This window comes from Vipera berus, assembly GCF_964194415.1.
Source record: "Vipera berus genome assembly, chromosome: 16".
Taxonomy (NCBI): domain Eukaryota; kingdom Metazoa; phylum Chordata; class Lepidosauria; order Squamata; family Viperidae; genus Vipera; species Vipera berus.
In genome coordinates this window covers 4,920,957-4,942,737 of record NC_138219.1, presented here as the reverse complement: position 1 = coordinate 4,942,737, position 21,781 = coordinate 4,920,957, and the positions used below count along the sequence as shown (strand labels likewise).

Sequence of the window (21,781 nt, the reverse complement as noted above, 5' to 3'; positions counted from 1 at the left end):
ACCCCCTGCTCAGGCAAAAAACCCTATACCATTTCACACAAATGGCTGTCCAGTCTCTTCTTAAAAACTTCCAGTGTTGGAGCATTCACCGCTTCTGGAGGCAAGGAGTTCCACTGGTTAATTGTTCTAACTGTCAGGAAGTTTCTCCTTAGTTCTAGGTTGCTTCTCTCCTTGATTAGTTTCCATTCGTTGCTTCTTGTCCTGCCTTCAGGTGCTTTGGAGAATAGCTTGGCTCCCTCTTCTTTGGGGCAGCCCCTGAGATATTGGAACACTGCTATCATGTCACCCCTCGCCCTTCTCTTTGTTAAACTATACATACCCAATTCCAGCAACCGTTCCCTATATGTTTTAGCCTCCAGTCCCCCAATCATCTTTGTTGCTCTTCTCTGTACTCTTTCTAGAGTCTCAACATCTTTTTTACATCGTGGTGACCAAAACTGGATGCAGTATTCCAGGTGTGGCCCTACCAAGGCATTGTAAAGTGGTATTAATGGAGAGGCCCTGTGTTAAGCAGCTGCCTGCATTTAGAAACGTGCATGTTTACACCTCAGCTGGTTTTTTTTAAGTTAACAATTATTAACTAAAATATTTTATTTCACGCTTAGATTCACGGAGAAGGGGAATCTCGAAGTCCTGCTCTTCACCATCCAGAGTAAAATGAGAGCCAACAATCAGAAAGTTTACACACCGCGGGAAGGAAGGCTCATTTCTGACATCAACAAGGTGAGATAGTCCATTTGCAAAGGAGCACATGCTGTCAACTGCCTGCAGGGGTGGGAGGGCTGTGTTTCTCACTCAGCCAATCGGATCCCGGCTGCATTTTGCACTTTGCGCTATCAGGCGTGATGTTGTTTTGTTTGGTTAGGTTAGCGAACCCGGCCCTGGGAGGTTGTAAACCATCTTTTATGACTTAATAAAAAGTATGATCCTCTCTGTTATCCATCCTGCCTTTTATTGCCTCTTCTATACAGGAAAAGGCCAGTCTTTAGAAAAATCCCAATATATATCCTGATGTATCCCTTTGCGTCTTTTCAGAAACCGCCACCCTGATTTTCATTTGGAAGACTAGAGCAGCCCGTTAAACAAATAAAACAAAGCAAATAATACTAATAGGGGAAAAGTTTCAAGAATACATTAAAAATCAAGAGCCAGTGCTTCTGGATTCCAGTGGAAGCTATCAGCTAATCGTGATTAATGATTAATAGACTAATCCACTCTTTGAAATCTGGGTTATGGTTAAGGCCAAGAGAGGAGGCTGTAATTTTAACTTGGTTTTGAAAAATAGGGCTTCTGAACATGTCAAATGTACTTTGTCCCTGAGATGCCATTATGAGATGCCATAATGAAATCCTGCAGCTTCGAAACCTTCCTTTTTCTTCACCCATTCAGGTTTCCAATATATCAATTATTTTCTCTCTCCACCAAACTGTCTGCAGGGCTGGGAGCGTCTGGAAAAGGCAGAGCACGAGCGGGAACTGGCTTTGCGCAATGAATTGATTCGACAAGAGAAACTGGAACAGCTGACAGCTCGCTTTGATCGCAAAGCAGCCATGCGTGAAACCTGGCTGAGTGAAAACCAGCGCCTCGTCTCCCAGGTCGGTCCTGTGGAAATGGAAAGATGTACCTGGCCCAATGGCAGGTGAAAAACCTCACCTGGATATTCCCTGAGGTTTCACAAGACTCTGAATTCCACTTTGCATCGAAGCGGGGTGGGGGTGGGGGGGTTCGATGCCAAGTGGATGGACTTCACCTGTCCTTGTTGCCAGCATTTAACCAGAGCAGGACAGCTGGGAACATCTTAATGCCAAGACTTCATTTCTAGTGCCGGGTGTCTCCTCCCCTTGTTTTACGTAAGGATGCTGGGAAGTGGGAAATATCACAAGAGGTCACCCGTTCTGTTAAATTAAAAAACGTGGATTTTTCTTCAATTTGAGAAAGCCCCCGGAAGCTGTTCTCAAATGTCATCAGTCCGCTGGTGTCTACCGAAGTTTAGCTGCTTATCTTCCTGATCTTACTCGGAAGTGAAATTGCATCGTGTATCTTAAATGTTTCTGTGTAGAGAACAGAGAGGGTTGCCGTCCTGTTCTTTATCCCCAGGCAGCAAAATCCCTTGGGGTTGTTTGACATTTGATGGCCAGAAAGACGAAGCAGCTCCACAAAGCACAATAGCCTTGTTTGTGGGCCTGGGGGTGTCACTTTAATGACATAGAAGCCCACCAAACACTTTACACTTCCCAGCTCTTATTCATCCCTCACGTAGCCTCCTGCTTATTGATCTCCTTGCTATCCCACATCCGATTATTGATCTAGTTGGATATGGGCCAGACAGGGAGACAGTTCTGGTCGTTAAGCTGCTGGCTTGGAAACTAGGAGACTGTGAGTTCTAGTTCTGTTTTAGGAATGAAAGCCAGCTGAGTGATTTGGGCCAATAACCAAGAATTCTAGTCCCGCTTTAGGCATGAAAGCGGCTGTCTGACTTTGGGCCAATCACCAGGAGGTGGTGCGTTCTAGTCCTACCTTAGCACAAAAACCAGCTGGGTGACTTTGGGCCAATTACTAGGAGATGATGAGTTCTAGTCCCACCTTAAGACATGAAAGCTTGGCTGCATGACACTGGGCCTATCACTCCTACTCAGCCCAATGCACCTCACAGGGGTGTGAGGAAAATAGGAGGAGAAAGGTATCAGAAATATTTGCTGCCATGAGTTATTTCTAAAAAATAACAAAAGGCAGGATATAAATAAATAAATAAATAACTTCCCTGAAGGATGATAACCCATTCTCTGCCTCTCTCCCCCAAACCCTCCGAAAAAAACCCCCTGCAGGATAACTTTGGCTCAGATATTTCAGCAGTGGAGGCTGCTGTGCGCAAACATGAAGCCATCGAGACAGACATTGTGGCTTACAACGAGCGTGTGACGGCTGTGAATGCCGTGGCCGATGAGTTGGAGGCCGAGGGCTACCACGACATCAAGCGGGTGCTGGCCCGCAAGAATAACGTGGTGCGGCTCTGGGACTACCTCCGGGAACTGGTGGCTGCGCGGCGTGAACGCCTCCTGCTCCATTTTGAGCTGCAGAAGATGCTCCAGGACTTGACCTACCTCATGGATTGGTTGGAAGAAATGAAGGTAAGCAGGCCAGGAGATCGACGGATGACGCTTGAAGGATGGAGGAGGAGGAGGAGGAGGAGGAGAAGGTGGTCTAGGAATGGTCCTTAAGGAACCATATCAATCATTTTAACTTGGATTACCAAAATACACCAAAAGAAACAGGAATCTCCAATTTCATCCAGTTCAGGGGTTTGCCGACATAGATAGTCCTCAACTTAAATTGAGCCCAAAATTTCTGTGGTTAAGCAAGACTTATTTTTAAGTGGATGGATAGAAACTAATCAAGGAGAGAAGCAACCTAGAACTAAGGAGAAATTTCCTGACAGAACAATTAATCAGCAGAACCACATGCCTCCAGAAGTTGTGAATGCTCCAACACTGGAAGTTGGACAACCGTTTGTCTGAAGTAGGAGGTCCCCAAGAGTTTGGGCATCAGGAACCGGTTCCGTGAAGAAAGTTTTTTCGCAGACTGGAGAATGTGTGGTTTTGTGTGCTGCCTGCATCCCGTGGATGGGGCTTTGCTTGTTTGTGCAGACCGTTTGCTGGCATGCTGCGGCCTATACTGGTTCACGGACCGGGAATTGGGGACCCCTGGACTAGAAGATTTCCAAAGTCCCATCCAATTCTGTTGTTGTTGTTGTTGTTATTGAGTTTTATGACTTTTCTCAACACAGTTGTTAAGCATTAGTAACACGATTGTAAAGTGAATCTGGCTTTTCTATTGACTTTGCTTGTCAGAAGGTCACAAAATGACCGCAGGACACTGCAACCATCGTAAATATGAGCCAGTGGCTGAATTTTGATCGTGTGACTGTGGGGTTCTGCAACAGTCATAAATGTGAAAAATGGCGATAAGTCCCTTTTTCCCCCCAGTGCTGTTGTAACTTTGAAAGGTCACTAAATGAAAAGTTGTAAGTCGAGGACTTCCTATAGATAGCTGTGATACCATCAGACTGTCAAATCTCAGCTTTCCCCAAGATCTGGCATTTTCTGTTCTGGGAGAATGGCAGTCCCTTGAGATTTTTGCATTGCATTCCGAAATCTAGGACAAACGCCCTACAAGAAAAGCCAAGCCTTGCAAAATTGAGAGCAGGTTTTAAATGTAAACGATTTAATTACCTTGTTAATTTAAAAGAAAATGGTAATTTGGAAGTTAGGCAGATGAATTGGGAGTGGATGAAAAAACTGACCAGGAGACAATATTCAGGATGCAATCTGGTTCAGTCACCGGGAACGTGTGTCTCTAGCCTAAACTTCCCTCTAGCTAGAGAGAGGATCCCTGAAGTTGGACTCCAGGAGGAATCCGAAAACTCGGAAGACAAAGCCTCTGGTCCCGCTGACTGACCCAGATTGGATCCTGCAACGTTATCCCGGGACACGTATATTCGCCTTCGTTCATGAGACAGTATTCCGGAAGTCCTTCACTTACAACCATGCGTTTTAGCGGCTGTTTGAAGTTAACCACTTAAATGGCAAAAATAAGGTTGTAAAAGTGGACTCAGCTCACTTAAACGACCTCCGTCACTAGCAGTGGAAATTCTGGTCCCAACTGATCCTAAGTCGAGAACTACCTGTATGCAACCGCACTCATGGCTGGGGGGGGGTGTCTTTCCCATTTCCAGAAGTATAAATGGGAAAACCAAGTCTACAAGAGACATGTGTTTGGCATCTGCCCTGAAAATACGTACACCGACAGGTCATAAAAATAAAAAGAGATGTTCTCTCGTCAATTGAATTTTTTTTTTCTCGTAGGGTCGCCTCCAATCTCAGGACTTTGGGAAACATTTGCACGGTGTGGAGGACCTCCTTCAGATCCACGCTCTGGTGGAAGCTGACATTGCTGTCCAAGCCGAACGGGTAAAAGCCATCAGTGCTGCGGCTCAACGTTTTGCCACTCCCGGAGAAGGTGCTAACCCTTAATCAAACAATATTAAAGTTAAGAGACGCGCATAATTGCAAGCCAGGCTTTGCCGTTCACTGCCAACAAATACATTAGGACAGGGGTGTCCAACCTTGACAACGTTTGTGGACTTCAAGTCCCAGAATCCCCCAGCCAGCATGGCTGGCTGGGGAATTCTGAGATTTGAAGTCCACAGATCTTAACGTTACCAAGGTTGGATTTCCCTGTATTAGGACTTCCACAGAAATCAGTTTGCAATCCCAGCTAGATTGCCTCCTTGCTCTGTATCTCTCAACTCCTAGGCTGAGTTCATAGAATCTCTTACCTTTTATTTGTAAAGCATCCAGAGTCATTCAGGTGAGATGAGCGGTGCAAATAAAAAAATGGATGAATTAAATCTGTAAAATGCAGATTGTCCTTGACTTACAACCATTCGTTTAGCGACAGTCCAAAGACAGAGCGGCACCGGAGAAAAGTGAGTTACGACCAGTCTTCACGCTTTCGACTGTCACAGCGCCCCATGTTCACGTGATCACAATTCAATTGCTTGGCAACCACCATTTATCTATGGACGTTGCAGCATCCCAGGGTCACGTGACTACCATTTGCAACCTTCCCAGCCAGCATCCAATAACCAAAGTCAATTGGAGAGGCCGAATTCGCTCAAGCACCGCCTGCTTCATTTAATAGCCGCAGTGACTCACGTAATAACTCGGAGAGAAAAAGGTTGCCAAATCAGGCGCTACTCACTTAGAAACCGTCTTGCCTAACCGCAGCAATTCTGGCCCCAGTTGTGGTTGTAAGCCAAGATTGTCTGCAAATAACTTGGTTAACGAGGTAACGCATTTGCAGCTGTGCAGGCGAAAGCCAGCTTCGCCTGCTGTGCGGATGCAGCGACTTAGACGTTTAATGAGCTCCCGAAGAGCGTCAGGCGAACCCAGCCCTAAGGTCAATTTTCTGTCCCTGCAGGATACAAACCCTGTGACCCCCACCTTGTCCAAGAGCGAGTGGCAACGCTGAACCGGTGCTATCAGGAACTGGTGGCCTTGGCCGCCCAACGCCGCGCCAAGCTGGAGGAGTCGCGCCGCCTCTGGAAGTTCTTCTGGGACATGGGGGAGGAGGAGGCCTGGATCCGCGAGCAGAGCCAGATTCTGTCCTCCGATGACTTCGGCAAGGACCTGACGAGCGTGCTGCGCCTTACCAGCAAGCACAACGCTTTCCGTGATGAGATGACGGGCCGGGCCGGGCCATTGCAGCAGAGCGTTGCTGAGGGCCGCCAGCTGGTGGCCGAGGGCCACTTTGGAGCTACCGAGGTGGCCGAGCGCATCCAGGAGATTGAAGAGCAGTGGGAACAGCTGGAGACCCTGTCCAGTGAGCGGGAAGGCCGTCTTCTCCAAGCCTCCAACCTTTACCAGTTCCAGGCTGATGCCAACGACATGGAGGCCTGGCTGCTTGATATTCTCCGCCTGGTCTCCAGCTCTGACATGGGCCACGACGAATACTCGACCCAGAGCCTGGTCAAGAAGCACAAGGACGTGGAGGAAGAGATTCACAACCACCGGCCGGCCCTGGATGCCCTCCACGAGCAGGCCCGCAGCTTGCCCCCCAACTTTGCCCATTCCCCGGAAGTGGACGGGCGCCTGCCTGCCCTGGAGCAGCGCTACGAAGAACTGGTGGATCTGGCCGAGCATCGCAGACAGGCCCTGCAGGACGCGCTTAACCTCTACAAGATGTTCAGCGAGGCTGAGGCTTGCAGCCTTTGGATCAGCGAGAGAGAGTACTGGATCGAAACGATGGACGTGCCCGAGAGGTTGGAAGATCTGGAAGTGGTGCAGCAGAGGTACGTGCCCCCTTTTTCCCAGGGTGCACCTGGCCCTTCTTTTGCTAGCCAAGGACTGCAGTTAACCTTGGGGGGGGGAGCAGCAGGCTGCAAGTGAGGACCGAGGGGCAAGAGTGACGTTTTGGAGGAAATCTTTGCTTCTTTGTTTTCATTGCCTTAATTGTTTTTATTTGCTAATTTATCCCACCGTTATCATTTTTATGCATAATCCAAGGTGGCGAACGTATCTAAAGCTTTCTCCTCCTTATTTTCCTCACCACAACAATCTTGTCAAGTAGATTGGGCTGAGAATGAGCGACTGGCTCAGTCACCCAGCTAGTCCTAAAGTGGAATTAGAACTCACCGTCTCCTATTGATTGGCCCAAAGTCAGCCAGGCGGCTTTCATACCTAAGGTGAGACTAGAACTCACCGTCTCCTAGTGAGTGGCCCAAAGTCAGCCAGGCGGCTTTGATACCTAAGGTGGGACTAGAACTCACCGTCTCCTAGTGAGTGGCCCAAAGTCAGCCAGGCGGCTTTCATACCTAAGGTGAGACTAGAACTCACCGTCTCCTAGTGAGTGGCCCAAAGTCAGCCAGGCGGCTTTGATACCTAAGGTGAGACTAGAACTCACCGTCTCCTAGTGAGTGGCCCAAAGTCAGCCAGGTGGCTTTTATTCCTAAAGTGAGACTAGAACTCACCATCTCCTAGTGATTGGCCCAAAGTCACCAGGTTGGCTTTTATTCCTAAGGTGGGACTAGAACTCACCGTCTCCTAGTGAGTGGCCCAAAGTCAGCCAGGTGGCTTTTATTCCTAAGGTGAGACTAGAACTCACCGTCTCCTAGTGATTGGCCCAAAGTCACCAGGTTGGCTTTTATTCCTAAGGTGGGACTAGAACTCACCATCTCCTAGTGAGTGGCCCAAAGTCACCCAGCTGGCTTTTATGCCAAAGGCGGGACTAAAACTTACTATCTCCTGGTTTCTAGCTGCTGCCTTAACCACTAGACCAAACTCACTCTTACTTACTTTTTTTCCCCTTAATTATGATATGCCTACTTTAGCGGTTCTTAAAGCATAGTTTCCATCCGTTTCCTTACATTCCAAAGGCAGGAAGAAGCAGGGCCATCTGTTTTCAGTCATCCTAGCTGGAAAGATCTCTTTAACGTTTATAAAATAAGACAGAGGTTTGCATGCGGATCTGGGATCACAAGTTGCCTTCTAGATTGGAGAGACAGGATCCTTATTAAGCGTTTTTGGGGGGGACGCTTGAATCCTTCGGAAAGGAGAGCGATGCTTTATTTCCAAGACGGCCTTCAGGCTGCGAAGGCATCTAATGTACCTCCTTCCGCCCTATTTCCCCCAGAATAACAACCCTATGAGTAACAGGTGAGTAAACAGCCTTATGGGCTGAGAGAGAGGGGCTGATTTTCATAGACGAGGTCGGACGTGAACTCCCAGTTCCAACGTGAACTCCTGGTTTCCAACTTTGTGCCTTAACCAGTAGACCAACCTTCCTCAGTATATATGAGGAAGCCAAGGAGAGGATGATCTTGATCCTTTGCTATTAAATGAAATGTAGATTTTCTCTTTTAGGGAGACCAGCCTGTTTACATAACGGTAGTCCAGCGCTACCGTAGCAAGACGAATTAGGACAGGAAAGCTAGTCTTCTGCCAGTTTTGAGTGGGTTCTACCCCTTAAGGTTACTTTGCTACTCTCTTCCGTAAAGTAACAAAGTTTGGGCAGACATTCCTTTTTAAACTCTCTTCCTGTCCCCGTCTCTATTTTTCCCTTCAGCGTAGAATGCAAAATCTGTGTTGCCCAGAATTAAACGCTTACTTAGACTTCAGCCCTCCGCCGCGTTATTTTTCCCAGAGTGCTGCTAAGAAGGCTAAGCATTCTGGGTTCACAAAGATCGGTGGATAGATCGGTGGATAGTCCCGCCTTTGGCATAAAAGCTGCCTGGCTGACTTTGGGCCACTCACTAGGAGACGGTGAGTTCTAGTCCCACCTTAGGAATAAAAGCCACACCTTGCTTGGCGCTGGGCTTCTGACTAACACAGGCCCGGCTTAAAAAAAATAAATCAATAAACCCAAGTGGAGAAATTGAAAATAAAATGGGAAGAAGATCCTAATCGTATCTGGGAGTTCAGGAACCAAGTGTCCCTACATGTTGTTCAGCATGCCAGGGATTGGTGCCAAACCCTTAGGGAAGTATTAATTCACAGATTTTATATTCTGCTCCGTCCTAGCCCTGCGGCAAGGAAAGCAGGTGCCTTGCTGTTGGCTATTCCCACTGTCTTATTTGTCACCTCCATTTTTAAATCATGAAAAGCTAAAATGATCCTCTCCGTTGGGCAGCTGTCCAGGGAGTCCCTGACTTACGACCACATTTGGGAGCAGGATTTCCATTGTTAAGCAAAGCGGCTGTTCAATGAGTCACACTTAATTTTACGTCCTTTCCCCCCTCCCCCCCCCGCCATGGTTAAGCTTTATCTCTGCTGTTGTTAAGTGAAATGAATGAACCTTTATTGTCAAAGTATACATTGTCATGTATACATTGAGATTAGCTGAGCCTCCCTTCGTGCTCCCACCCCCCCAACTCACAGTCACAACAAACCCTCCATCTTATTACACCATGTGAACTAATTGCACCACACACCGGGCCTCGCAAGTCAATTCTGCATAAAGTTTATAAAAATTATTTCCCGTTCAAAAGCCTAACAGCCCACGGATAAAAGCTGTTTTTCAGCCTGTTGGTGCGGCTGGCTATACTCCTATATCTCCTACCCGATATTGAGTGACTCTAGCTTTTTCCCCATTGACTTTGCTTGTTAGAAGCTGGCTGGGAAAGTCACAAACGGGGATCGCGTGACTCCAGGACTCCGCAGCCATCCTAAATACATGCTGGTTGCCAAGCGCCCCCATTTTGATCAGGTGGGGATGCTGCAGCGGTTTGTAAGCGCGAGTGCTGGTTGTAAGTCCCTTTCTGTAGTGCCGTTTAGCGACACCCAGCGGTCGCTAAATGAGCGGTTGTAATTTGAGGACTGTTGTTGTTAGCTGCGAAGTCGTGTCCGACCCATCGCAACCCCATGGACAATGTTCCTCCAGGCTTTCCTGTCCTCCGCCATCTTCTGGAGTCCATTTAAGCTCACGCCTCCTGCTTCAGTGACTCCATCCAGCCACCTCCTTCTCTGTCGTCCCCTTCTTCTCTTGCCCTCAACCTTTCCCAGCATGAGGCTCTTCTCCAGTGAGTCCTTCCTTCTCCTTAGGTGGCCAAAGGATTTGAGTTTCAGCTTCAGGATCTGGCCTTCTAAAGAGCAGTCAGGGTGGATCTCCTCTAGGACTGACCGGTTTGATTGCCTTGCAATCCAAGGGACTCGCAGGAGTCTTCTCCAGCACCATAGTTCAAAGGCCTCGATTCTTTGGCGCTCGGCCTTTCTTACGGTCCAACTTTCACAGCCATACACTGCAACTGGGAAAACCACGGCCTTGACTATACTTGTAAGTCCCTTTCTGTAGTGCCGCTTAGCGACACCCAGCGGTCGCTAAATGAGCGGTTGTAATTGGAGGACCTAACTGCGGTTGAAAGATAGCGAGGCTGGTGAGGTAGGGCTAGAAGGCCGGAAGGCTGCAGACTCCTTCTCACGCTTCTCTTCTCCTTTGATTCCTCGGTGACTCAGGTTTGAGACCCTGGAGCCAGAAATGAATAACCTGGCCTCTCGCATCGCGGCAGTGAACGAGATTGCAAGCCAGCTTTTGGGCGCCGATCACAGAAACAAGGCAAGCATTCAAGCCACCCAGGAGCGGCTGAATAGTCGGTAAGTGCCCAGAGGTACAAGAGAAGGGATGGAGAGCAGCCAGCAGGGAGAGAGGAGCTCGCCGACAAAAATCCACGACTGCAAAACTTCAAAGGGAGCCAAAAGCTTCTAACGCTTTGCTCCACCTGCCTTAAAACCCTTCTCCAGGGTTTTAATTAAAAGAGATGGAAGGGGAAGCTGGCATGTTGTAAAGCAGAGCAGCAGCTTTCAGCGATTTCCCCCACCCACCCACCCACCCCCCAAAAAACAAAAAAAAACAACAACCAACCTGCCAACTTGCTGGCTGGTGGATCCCTGAGGCATTCTCAGAAAAAAATTAGAAACTTTTGAGAGGGGAGGCCGAAACTGCCTGTTCTTCTGCTCAGGAAAAATAAATAAATAAATGAAAATAAGAGACAACTGTTAAAAAAAAAAAACCCACCCTCAAGAGTGGGGACCTCGGTGCTCTCTGAGCTCAGCGGTTTTCTTGCAGATGTTTCGTGACCTAACTAGGTAACATCCTCCGTATTAAAAAGGGTTAGGGGTTTCTTCTCCACACCAGTGGCCCCCTAATCTTTTGGGGGAAAACAGTTTTTCCACGGAATGGCGGCGGAGGCGGGGGAAGGGGGCGGGGATGGTTTTATGTGCCATCTAGATCTGGTGCATGTGCAGATGAAGCTTCCCTTGCTTGCGCAGACAGGTTCCTAACAGGCCGTGGACCAGTAGCTGTTTGTGGCCTGGGGTGGGGTGGGGTGGGGCTTGAATCCTCTACCCAATCAAAGGAGACGATTAGAAATACATTTGGACTTCTAAGACTGTACCACTAGAGGAGAATATTTGTGGCTCAGGATTTAACTGTGGGGTCCTCGGTGCTCTCTGAGCGGGGTTGTTTTCCTGCAGACGTTTCATGACCCAACTAGGTAACAACATCAGTGCTAGAAGGAGATGAGGTTGTCTAGTAGTGATGGTGGTGGTGGGGGGAGGAGGAGGAGGAGGAGGAGAAGGAGGAGGAGGAAGGACTGTGGGGTCCCTGGTGCTCTCTGAGCTTGGCTGTTTTCTTGCAGACGTTTCATGACCCAACTAGGTAACATCATCGGTGCTAGAAGGGAGTGGGGTTTGCTCTCGGTTGATACGCTACTAGTCGGTGGGAGCGTTCCCAGTTGTTTCTCTCTTCTGTCAGTACACCCTGAAGGGTAAAAGATGTGATGTGGACATCGTTACTTATTTACATGTCAGACAGTCCATATTTTTCATATCTGGGCATCCATCGTGGCTGCCCATTTGTGAGAGGGCCCACCACCTGCTTGTTCAAGTTTCAAATGAGCCTCAGAAGATTGGGGAACACCCAAGACGGGTGGACTTCAACTCCCAGAATTCCTCAGCCAGCCAGCCAGCCCCCACCCCACTCCCACCCCCCCGGGCTTCTTCTTAGGACTCATCTCCTTTCCTGTTCCCAGGTGGCAGCAGTTCCAGTCCTTGGCGAGCCAAAAGAAGGAAGCTTTGACCTCGGCCCTCAGCATCCAGAACTACTTCTTGGAGTGCAACGAAACCAAGGCCTGGATGCGGGAGAAAACCAAGGTGATCGAATCGACTCAAGGTCTGGGCAACGACCTGGCCGGGGTGATGGCTCTGCAGCGCAAGCTGGCTGGCATGGAGCGGGACCTGGAGGCCATCCAGGGCAAAGTCACGGACTTGCACGAAGAGGCAGACCGGCTGGCCGCCCAGCACCCAGAGCAAGCCGCTGCCATCTCCAGCCGACTCGCCGAAATTGACGGGACTTGGGACGAGCTGCGGGGAACCATGCGCCGTCGGGAGGAGTCCCTGGGAGAAGCCAGCAAGCTCCAGGGCTTCTTGCGCGACCTGGATGACTTCCAGGCGTGGCTCTTGCGCACCCAGACCGCCATTGCCTCCGAGGACGTCCCGGCTACCCTGCCAGAGGCAGAGCAGCTGCTGAGCCAACACGAGACCATCCGGAACGAGGTGGAACATTACAAGGGCGACTACCAGCGACTGCGGACCATGGGGGAAGAAGTGACGCAAGGCCACACCGATGCCCAGCACATGTTCCTTCAGCAGCGCCTTCAGGCCCTGGATACGGGCTGGAATGAACTCGGGCAGATGTGGGAGAACCGGCACCAGCTGCTTTCACGGGCTTATGGCTTCCAGATCTTCCTGAGGGACACCAAGCAAGTGGAAGGAGTGCTCAGCAACCAGGTAAAGCAGAGATAGGTGTTTTTTGGGGGGGGAGGAGGGGGGGCTTGTAGTTAGAGGCTGAACTTTTGTTTAGCTACTTCACAGGACCAATTGTTTGTTTGTGTTGTGGTTTTTTCTTGTGACTTTCCTTCCCTCTCTTTATTTCCCTCCCTCTTTTCCTTCCCTCTCTCTCTCCTCTTTTCCTTCCTTCCTTCCCTCACTCCCTCTTTTCCCTCCTTCTATTTCTCTCTGCCTTCCTCCCTCCTTCCCTTTCTCCTTCCTTCCTTCCTTCCTTCCTTCCTTCCTTCCTTCCTTCCTTCCTTCCTTCCTTCCTTCCTTCCTCCCTCCCTCCCTCCCTCCCTCCCTCCCTTTCTCCTTCCTTCCTTCCCTCACTCCTTTTCCCTCCTTCTATTTCTCTCTGCCTTCCTTCCTTCCTCCCTTTTCCCTCCTTCTATTTCTCTCTGCCTTCCTCCCTCCTTCCCTTTCTCCTTCCTTCCTTCCTTCCTTCCTTCCTTCCTCCCTCCCTTTCTCCTTCCTTCCTTCCCTCACTCCTTTTCCCTCCTTCTATTTCTCTCTGCCTTCCTCCCTTTCTCCTTCCTTCCTTCCTTCCTTCCTTCCTTCCTTCCTTCCTTCCTTCCTTCCTTCCTTCCGTCCCTCACTCCCTCTTTTCCCTCCTTCTATTTCTCTCTGCCTTCCTTCCTCCCTCCCTCCCTCCCTTCCTTCCTTCCTTCCTTCCTTCCTTCCTTCCTTCCTTCCTTCCTTCCTCTCTGCCTCCCTCCCTCCCTCCCTCCCTCCCTCCTCTCTCCTCTATTTCTCTTAAATATGTAAATATTAAATTCTGTTAAACTATTGCACATGTTGTACAAGATTGGGCGCAACGTACGTTCTCTGGCTCCCTAGAAGACCTGCATGAAGCAACACCAGAGGTGATCGCCTGGATAGCTGAACTGGACAACCGGTTACGAGGCCACTGCCGTCCCCTCGTCAAAACCTTGTACATAGTTATGTGGATGGCGTGCAGACGTTTATTTCTCTTTTGCCATGTTCTCTTCCTACGCTAAATCTAACTTTTTTTTTTTTGCCTTCCTCCCTTCTTTCCTCTCTCCCTCACAGGAATACGTACTGACTCACACCAGCATGCCCAGCTCTCTCCAGGCTGCTGAGGCTGCCATTAAGAAACACGAAGATTTCATGACCACCATGGAAGCCAACGGAGAGAAGATCAAAGGCCTGGTTGACTCTGGGCGGAAACTCATTATGGAAGACAGTCTGCACTCTGAGAAGATCCAGGAGAAGGTCAATTCTATCGACAGTCGGTGAGCAGGAAGGCCGTTGGTGGGAAAAAAAATGTAATTCCAGGCCAGGGAACACAAGTATGAGAAGGAGGTTGTTTTGCCTCCCTAGGTTCTCTTGCCAGGGAATTTAAGATTAACCCAGGAAGAGAATGTGATTTCCTAGCACTATGAAAAGGAAACACGAGACGCTGCAGTCAAATCTCCACTCAGCTGTGAATGGTGAGCCAGTTATTCAGGCTAATCTGCCTTGTAGGATAATTGCCAGGATAAAGTTTGAAGGAGAGCCACCCACGTTGCCCTAAGCTGCTCAGAGGAAGCGAAGGATAAAAATGTGATCGGCCGACAGGAATGGTTTAAAACACCCTAATATCCCTGCACGTTGTTCTCTCCCCCCCATTTTACATGGAACAAGATTTCTTTTGCTTAGGGCTATTGGAGCTCCCCAGCCTGTGTGATTTTATTAAAAGGGGCTTGGTCAGATCCAAGCGCTCATAAATGGAGGGCTGGAGGGGGGGTTCTGCAACATTGAGTACATTTGGCGAGCAAGACATTACGGAGAGCAGTCCTCAATTTCCAGCCATTTGTTTAGTGACCAGAGTTACAAGGGCACTGAAAAAAGTGACTTGAAGACTACTCATCACACTTAATGATTGTTGCAGCGTCTCCATGGTCACGTGATCAGAACTTGGGCACTTGTCGATTGGAATGTATTTACCGCAGTCGTCGGGTCCCGAGTCACGTGATTCGAATGAACCTTTATTGTCAAAGTACAACCATGTATACATTGAGATTGGCTGAGCCTCCCTTCGTGCCCCCACCCCCAACTCAATTGGCAAATCTTCCCAGTCAGCTTCCGACAAGCAAAGTCAGTGGGGAAGTCAGATTCACTTAACGACTGCATGGTTTACATAACAACTGCAGTGATTTTCTTCACAACCGTGGCAAAAAAAATAATAAAATCAGGTGTGACGCATTTAAGGACTTGTCTTACCTAACAACAGAAATTCTGGTTCCGATTGTGGTTGTAAGTCAAGGACTACGTGTACATTTTGTATTTTCAAGATAACCCTGTGTGTAGACCTCATTACATTCATCCACCCATGACGGTATGGATGACAAGCCTGCACTTTCTGCTCTAGGAACGCTTGCAACTCCTATATCAGCTTCAGATTCTCTTGGCTACAGCTTCCATCTGCTGTTCCATGGGCAGATGAGAAGCTAGAGCCAGGGGTAGGCAACCTTGGCTCTTTTATGACTTGCGGACTTCAGCTCCCAGAATTCTTGAGCCAGCATGGCTGGTTCAGGAATTCTGGGTACTGAAGTCGGCAAGTCATAAAAGAGCCAAGGTTGCCTACCCCTGGCTCTAGAGCAGGGCTCTTCAAACTAGGCCCTTTTATGACTTGCGGACTTCAACTCCCAGAATTCCCCAGCCTGTGTGGGGAATTGAAAGGGTCTCGAGAAAAACTGCTGTAATTCTCAGATGCGTTAGGACTGCAACCCCCTTGAATACCCAGACTGCAAGGTTGAGGAAGTAAGTGCAACAGAATCAATCTCTTCAAATATTAATCAGGCGTTCTCCATTATCTTGCAAGCGATGCTGCTCAGTTGGGATTATCCTCAAGGGAGAACATGCGATTAACTCACGCCTGTCTCTTCCTTTCTGCTTCTTCTCCATCCTATGTGCTTTCAGACACAGGACAAATCAAGAAGCAGCCCAAGATCTCCTGGCCCGGCTTCGGGACAACAGAGTCCTTCAACATTTCCTGCAAGATTGTCAAGAGGTGAGCACGGTTCAATCCTTCGGTTCAGGGCTGTGGGAGTAGCTGGGAGGCAAATCTCTTAGATGATGGGGGACATCATCTAATAGATGGCACAAGGTTTTGGTTGAAAGGAAGATGGAAGCTATAATCCAGCTTCTGCATACAAGTAGCCGTCAACTTGCAGGCGTTCATTTAGCAGCCACTCGAAGTCACAGTGGCACTGACAAAGAGTGACTTACAAATGACCCTCGTACTTGCAACCCTGGCAGCATCTCTACGATCATCTCTGCGGTTAGCAGCTGAAAAACACAGTTAGTGGCAGACAACAACAACAACAACAATTTTTTTTTATTTTTTTTAATTCCATTTATATCCCGCCCTTCTCCGAAGACTCAGGGCGGCTTACAAGCTTAGCAGTAGCCTTCATTCTATGTATATGCCTGCTTATTAGGGCTTTCATACACCCCCCAAGCGGCATTATTACAAAGTCAATAATAGAAAGAACTGGAGAAGATAAGATAACAAAATACAAAGACATAGAAATAGAAAGACTGTCGCAAAGGCAAGCCAGGGTAGTACCAATAGTAATAGGCCCCTTGGGGGCAATCCCAAAACAACTGGAGCACCACTTGAACACCATCATCGGCATTGACAAATGCGCCATCAGTCAATTGCAAAAGGCAGCCTTATTAGGAACTGCTTCCATCCTGCGACGGGATCTGTAATACCATCCAACATCCACATCTGCCTATCCCAGGTCCTTGGTAAGGACTCGATAGGCAGACAAAAATGCCAAATCCAGTCTGAACATCTGGCTGACCAATATTATTATTGATGATGATGATGATGATAATAAAATAACAACAACAAAACAACAACAACAACAACAATAATAATAATAATAATAATAATAATAATAATAATAATAATAATAATAATAATAATAATAATAATAATAATAATAATAATAATTTATTGTCACTTTGAATGTACACCAATTGGCCTACATCAAAATAAAATTTCATTGCATACAGCTCTCAAAAGGGCCACCACCTCCAATATGCACTCCTTGTTTGTGGCTAGCTCAAGTTTCAGAACATCCATTTTAGTCTCTACGGAGCGAACGATGGCAAACGGGACAGATGGAAACGGAGCTCCATGTGGATTGGCCCTCAAATTAGCTTGTATTCCTGCACCACAACCTCGCCACCTTTCCTCTTTCTGACCCTGTCTCTTCCACCTTTTCCTTAAACGTAGAAACATACGAAGATTCATCAGAATTCATTATAGCTCCTTATGTCAGTTTGAAGATTGTTTCGGGTTCCTGTATCCTTCAACTACTCCCCACAGTCAGGATGTGAAAAGAGGGGGAGTTTAGGAGTCTTTGGAATGCTCTGAGCTTGGTTGTTTTCTTGCAGACATTTTATTACCCAGACGTACCTACCTTGGGTAACAAAACGTCTGCAAGAAAACAGCCAAGCTCAGAGAGTGCCAAGAAGCATTCCTTTCAACCCTGAGCTGCAAATATTCTCCTTTAAGGGGGAGATTCTCCAGTCCTAAATTTGGAATCTGGCTTTCCCAGGTTAAGTTGATGCTTGAACCCATTGCTCTGTCTCTCCTCCAGCTCACCCTGTGGATCAATGAGAAGATGCTCTCAGCTCAGGACATGTCCTACGACGAAGCCCGAAACCTCCACACCAAGTGGCAGAAGCACCAGGCTTTCATGGCGGAGTTGGCCTCCAACAAGGGCTGGCTTGAGAAGATCCAGAAGGTGGGCTTAAATATGGATGACGTCCGTTGCACTTGGCTTGGCTTGGCTTGCCTTTCTTTCTTCTTTAGCTCACCCTTCCTTTCCTTCCAGCATTGGAAATTAGGTCCTGTTGAGATTGCATCGTTTTGTCTCACCCATACGTCTACGCAAAACATACTCTGCACATGCCAGAGGGTTAGTTTCCTGATAGGGCAGCCGTCAGATCCACCGCACACCTTGCAAGCCCAGTCAGCCAATGTCAGGCAGCAGAGGTTCCTTCAGCAGCGAGACAAGAGCATGCCACGTACGCTCAGAGGCATTTCCTTCTTCCCCACCTGATGGGATTGCGTGATAAATGTCAAAATGGTGTTTTAATTTCCTTAAGGGAAAAGTTCAAAGCACATTATGACAGGGAATGTGTTCTCTCTCTTCAATCATCTCTACTCTAACCTTGGAGTGTAGATGAGATACTCTGGCCCTTAAAGCAGTATCGGGGGGAGGAGTTTGCAGAATTAGCCATTTTGTGCAGGAGGATGGTGTCAGCAAACAGGCAATGGTGTGAAACTGGCTAGGTCCTATCCTGCTTCTGGGCAGGACTCGAGGTGCTGTTTGAGATTTTCTTGGCAAAGTTGGAAGCTATTTTTCTCCGAAACTGTTTTAGGGTTTACGCTACCAAGTTAACATGCCAGTATTCTCAGCTTGTTTTAACAATTTTTTGAAAGTTAGGACAGCACTCAAAACAAGTGACCTAACAGTTGGTCCTCACACTTACGGCCATCGCAGCACCCCTCTGTCAAATGATCAGAATTGGGTTCTTGGCAACCACCATGTATTGCAACGGTTGCAGCATCCCAGGGTAACACGGTTGCCCTTTGTGATCTTCCGGGGTGTACTTCTGACACAGAAAGTCAGTGTGGCTAGCCAGATTCGCCTAATGACCAGTGTGATTCCCTGAATGACTAACAAGGTTGTAAAAATCAGGCAAAACTCACTTAACAGCCGCATTGCTTGGCGTTAGAAGTTCTGGTCCCCAGTTGAAGACTACCTGCATTTCACTCTTTAGAATGGCAAAAAAAAAAAACCGATTCTGAAATCAGTGAGGTCTCCCCGGGCTGTACCAAAACAGCTATTGTTCAAGGCAGTACAGGGGACTCGGATTTTTCTCCCCTATTTTAGAGGAAACATTTGGAGTCCCAGCTTAATTTTAACCCTTGTTTTCCCTGAAGCGATTCCCTAAATTCAGAGCCATCTATCCGAGGGACGTCTGCCTCGGTTGTAACCAACGTACCTCCTCGTGTACATTCTTAGAAGACATTTCTGAAATCTTGTCTCCTCCCATCTCTTCCCTTTTGGCAGGAAGGGGAGCAGCTGGCCTCAGAGAAGCCCGAACTGGAGCCCGTGGTGAGAGCCAAGCTGGATGACCTTCGGAAACTCTGGGAAGAATTGGAATCCAGCACCCAGAGCAAGGCTCGGTGCCTCTTTGATGCCAACCGGGCTGAGCTCTTCACCCAGAGCTGTTCGGCCCTGGAGGCTTGGCTCAGCGGCCTACAGGCTCAGCTACACTCTGACGACTATGGCAAGGACCTGACCAGCGTCAACATTTTGCTCAAGAAACAGCAGGTAAATGAGTGATATTTTGCATCGTGGCAAGGACACGATGGGGTCGATATTTATTTACTTATTTATTTATTTATTTATTTATTTATTTATTTATTTATTTATTTATTTATTTATTTATTTATTTATTTATTAATGGGACTCAGGGCGGCTAACAACAAAATTAAAGATCTCTGTACAATAAATTAAAATTAAAAATTAAAATAAATTAAGATTAGAGTTAAAAATTGTAAACATAATTAAAATCCCTGTCAGTCCAGGTCAGCCAGGTGGAAAAGGAGTGTTTTGAGGCCGCGGCGAAAGGACTGGAGATCTTGGGTCATCCGAAGCTCAGGGGGGAGCTGGTTCCACAGGGCTGGCGCTCCCACAGAGAAGGCTCTTCCCCTGGTGCCGCATTCTGCACCAGCTGAAGCCTTCGGGTGGTCTTCAAGGGCAGCCCCATGTAGAGAGCATTGCAGTAATCTATACGGGAGGTATAGCTCTCCATGCCCTTCTGAATAACAGAATTAACAGAGTTGGAAGGGACCTTGCAGGTCTCCTAGTCCAATCCCCTTCCTGAAGCAGGAAGCCCTACACCGTTTTAGACAAGCGACTGTCCAATCTCTTCTTAGACCTCCAGTGGCGCAGTAACCACAACTTCTGGAGGCAAGCTCTTCCACTGGTTAATCCTCACTGTTAGGAAGTTTCTCCTTAGTTCCAGGTTGCTTCTCTCCTTGATGAGTTTCCATCCATTGCTTCTTGTCCTCCCTTCGGGCGCTTTGGAGAATAGCTTGACTCCCTCTTCTTTGGGGCAGCCCCTGAAATACTGGAACACGGCTATCCTGTCCCCCTTCGTCCTTCTCTTCATTAAACTAGACATCCCCAATTCCTTATACGTTTTAGCCTCCAGTCCCCTGATCATCTTTGCTGCTCTTCTCTGCACCCTTTCCAGAGTCTCGACATCTTTTTTACATCGTGGCCACCAAAACTGGATGCCGTATTCCAGGTTGTGAGTGCTCCATCGCTGGAGATTTTCAAGAAAAGATCTGTCTGAAATAGTATACTAGGAGAATCTCGTTTTGGAGAGTGCGAATCTTTTCCTGGAGATACATCTCAATAGCTCCTTTGCAGAAGGAGCTCGATTCAGTGCCTGGGCTGGAAAAAAAACAAACCCTCTGCGCCAAACCTTGAAGTATTACCAACACTTGTTTTCTTGGCAGTAATGATTTGTTGACCTAGAAGATTGGAAAGTGTTCCATATTGTACCAATCACAACTCCGCAACAAAACACGAACGTTGCCCTGACAATAGCCCTGGCCTTTGTGCATAATAAGGCTGTGGGTTGTAAGCCAGAGAGTTTACACATTGCCCTAGAATAGATCATGGGTTGTGTAATCAACTGTTCGTTTTGGCTTAAACCAAAGCAGAGTAAATAAAACTGAACGTTTTATCTGTTAAAAAATTCCCCCCCCCCAATCTGCTGATTTGTTTGTGTTTGTTTTTAGCTTGTTTTACATTTGTTCTAGTAAATCCACTTCCCTTACTCAATAAATATTTTTAAACCAGTTTTTTAAACAGCATATAGAGGGCTCTCCTTGTGCCAATATTGGCACTCCAAGAAAATCATCTCGGTGGGAGTAGCTTTTAGAAAAAAAAAGGAACAAAATTACCCCTTTCATTCAATCAGCTCTTGCCCACCCAACATACTGAGTTCTTGAATTTATTAAATTTTATATATCTAGTCTTAAACAAACTTATATACTTGCCCAACTTCCACGTAGATGACACTGGGGTCTTAAACCAAAGTTCACCCATAAAACCCAGGAAATTAACCAGCCCTTTGATTGGCTCCATCTCCGTTCATTTATATATATTTATATATTTATTAAACTTATATACTGCCCTTCTCCCGTAGGACCCAGGGCGGTTCACAAGGCAATTAAAACAACATTACAATACAAAAATTAATAGCAATTAAAATAGATTAAATTTTCGTTAATTAAAATCTAAAACCCCTATAACTCTGATTAAAAACCCAATTACAATAAGTTCATGGTCTCCATGCTGATAAAACCATGTTTTTAGGGCTTTGGGAAAGGCAACAGGATGAAGGCCAATCATACCTCAGAGGGCCGGGGGGGATGATGGGGATGATGTTCCATAGAGAAGGGGCCACCACTAAGAAAACCCCGTTTCATGGTCCCATCCAGATATATATTCTAATAAATAAACCCACAATATCCCCTGCCTTCCTGTCCTGATGGGCTGGATGGATGCAATAGAACACAGGCCAGTGATGGCGAACCTTTTATAGACCGAGTGCCCAAACCGCAACCCAAAACCCACTTATTTATCGCAAAGTGCCAACAGGGCAATTTAATCTGAATACTGAGGCTTTAGTTTAGGGGGGGGAAACAACTCATACATTAACATCTTTTGTCTTAAAAGAAAAACACAATAACAAAGCTTTCAATGATACAAACAACTTTTTACTGAAAGGTAAAAGTTTGCCTTTGGCATGCTTTTGAACAATTGATGTGATTTTTCCTGTTGTATGCACCC

General features: G+C 47.4%; 1 protein-coding gene across 1 annotated transcript in view; it reads left to right on the top strand.

Annotated features, from left to right (window-relative positions):
- Positions 1–21,781, top strand: part of SPTBN2 (spectrin beta, non-erythrocytic 2) — a 65,379-nt gene that overhangs the window by 25,819 nt on the left and 17,779 nt on the right. Inside the window, exons 9-19 of the mRNA XM_081340983.1 lie at positions 606–723; positions 1,437–1,595; positions 2,826–3,128; positions 4,863–5,016; positions 5,980–6,850; positions 10,509–10,646; positions 12,083–12,839; positions 13,932–14,134; positions 15,804–15,894; positions 17,498–17,644; positions 18,980–19,243. Coding sequence (XP_081197109.1) covers positions 606–723; positions 1,437–1,595; positions 2,826–3,128; positions 4,863–5,016; positions 5,980–6,850; positions 10,509–10,646; positions 12,083–12,839; positions 13,932–14,134; positions 15,804–15,894; positions 17,498–17,644; positions 18,980–19,243 — 3,205 coding nt within the window. The remainder of the gene's footprint in view (positions 1–605; positions 724–1,436; positions 1,596–2,825; positions 3,129–4,862; positions 5,017–5,979; positions 6,851–10,508; positions 10,647–12,082; positions 12,840–13,931; positions 14,135–15,803; positions 15,895–17,497; positions 17,645–18,979; positions 19,244–21,781) is intronic.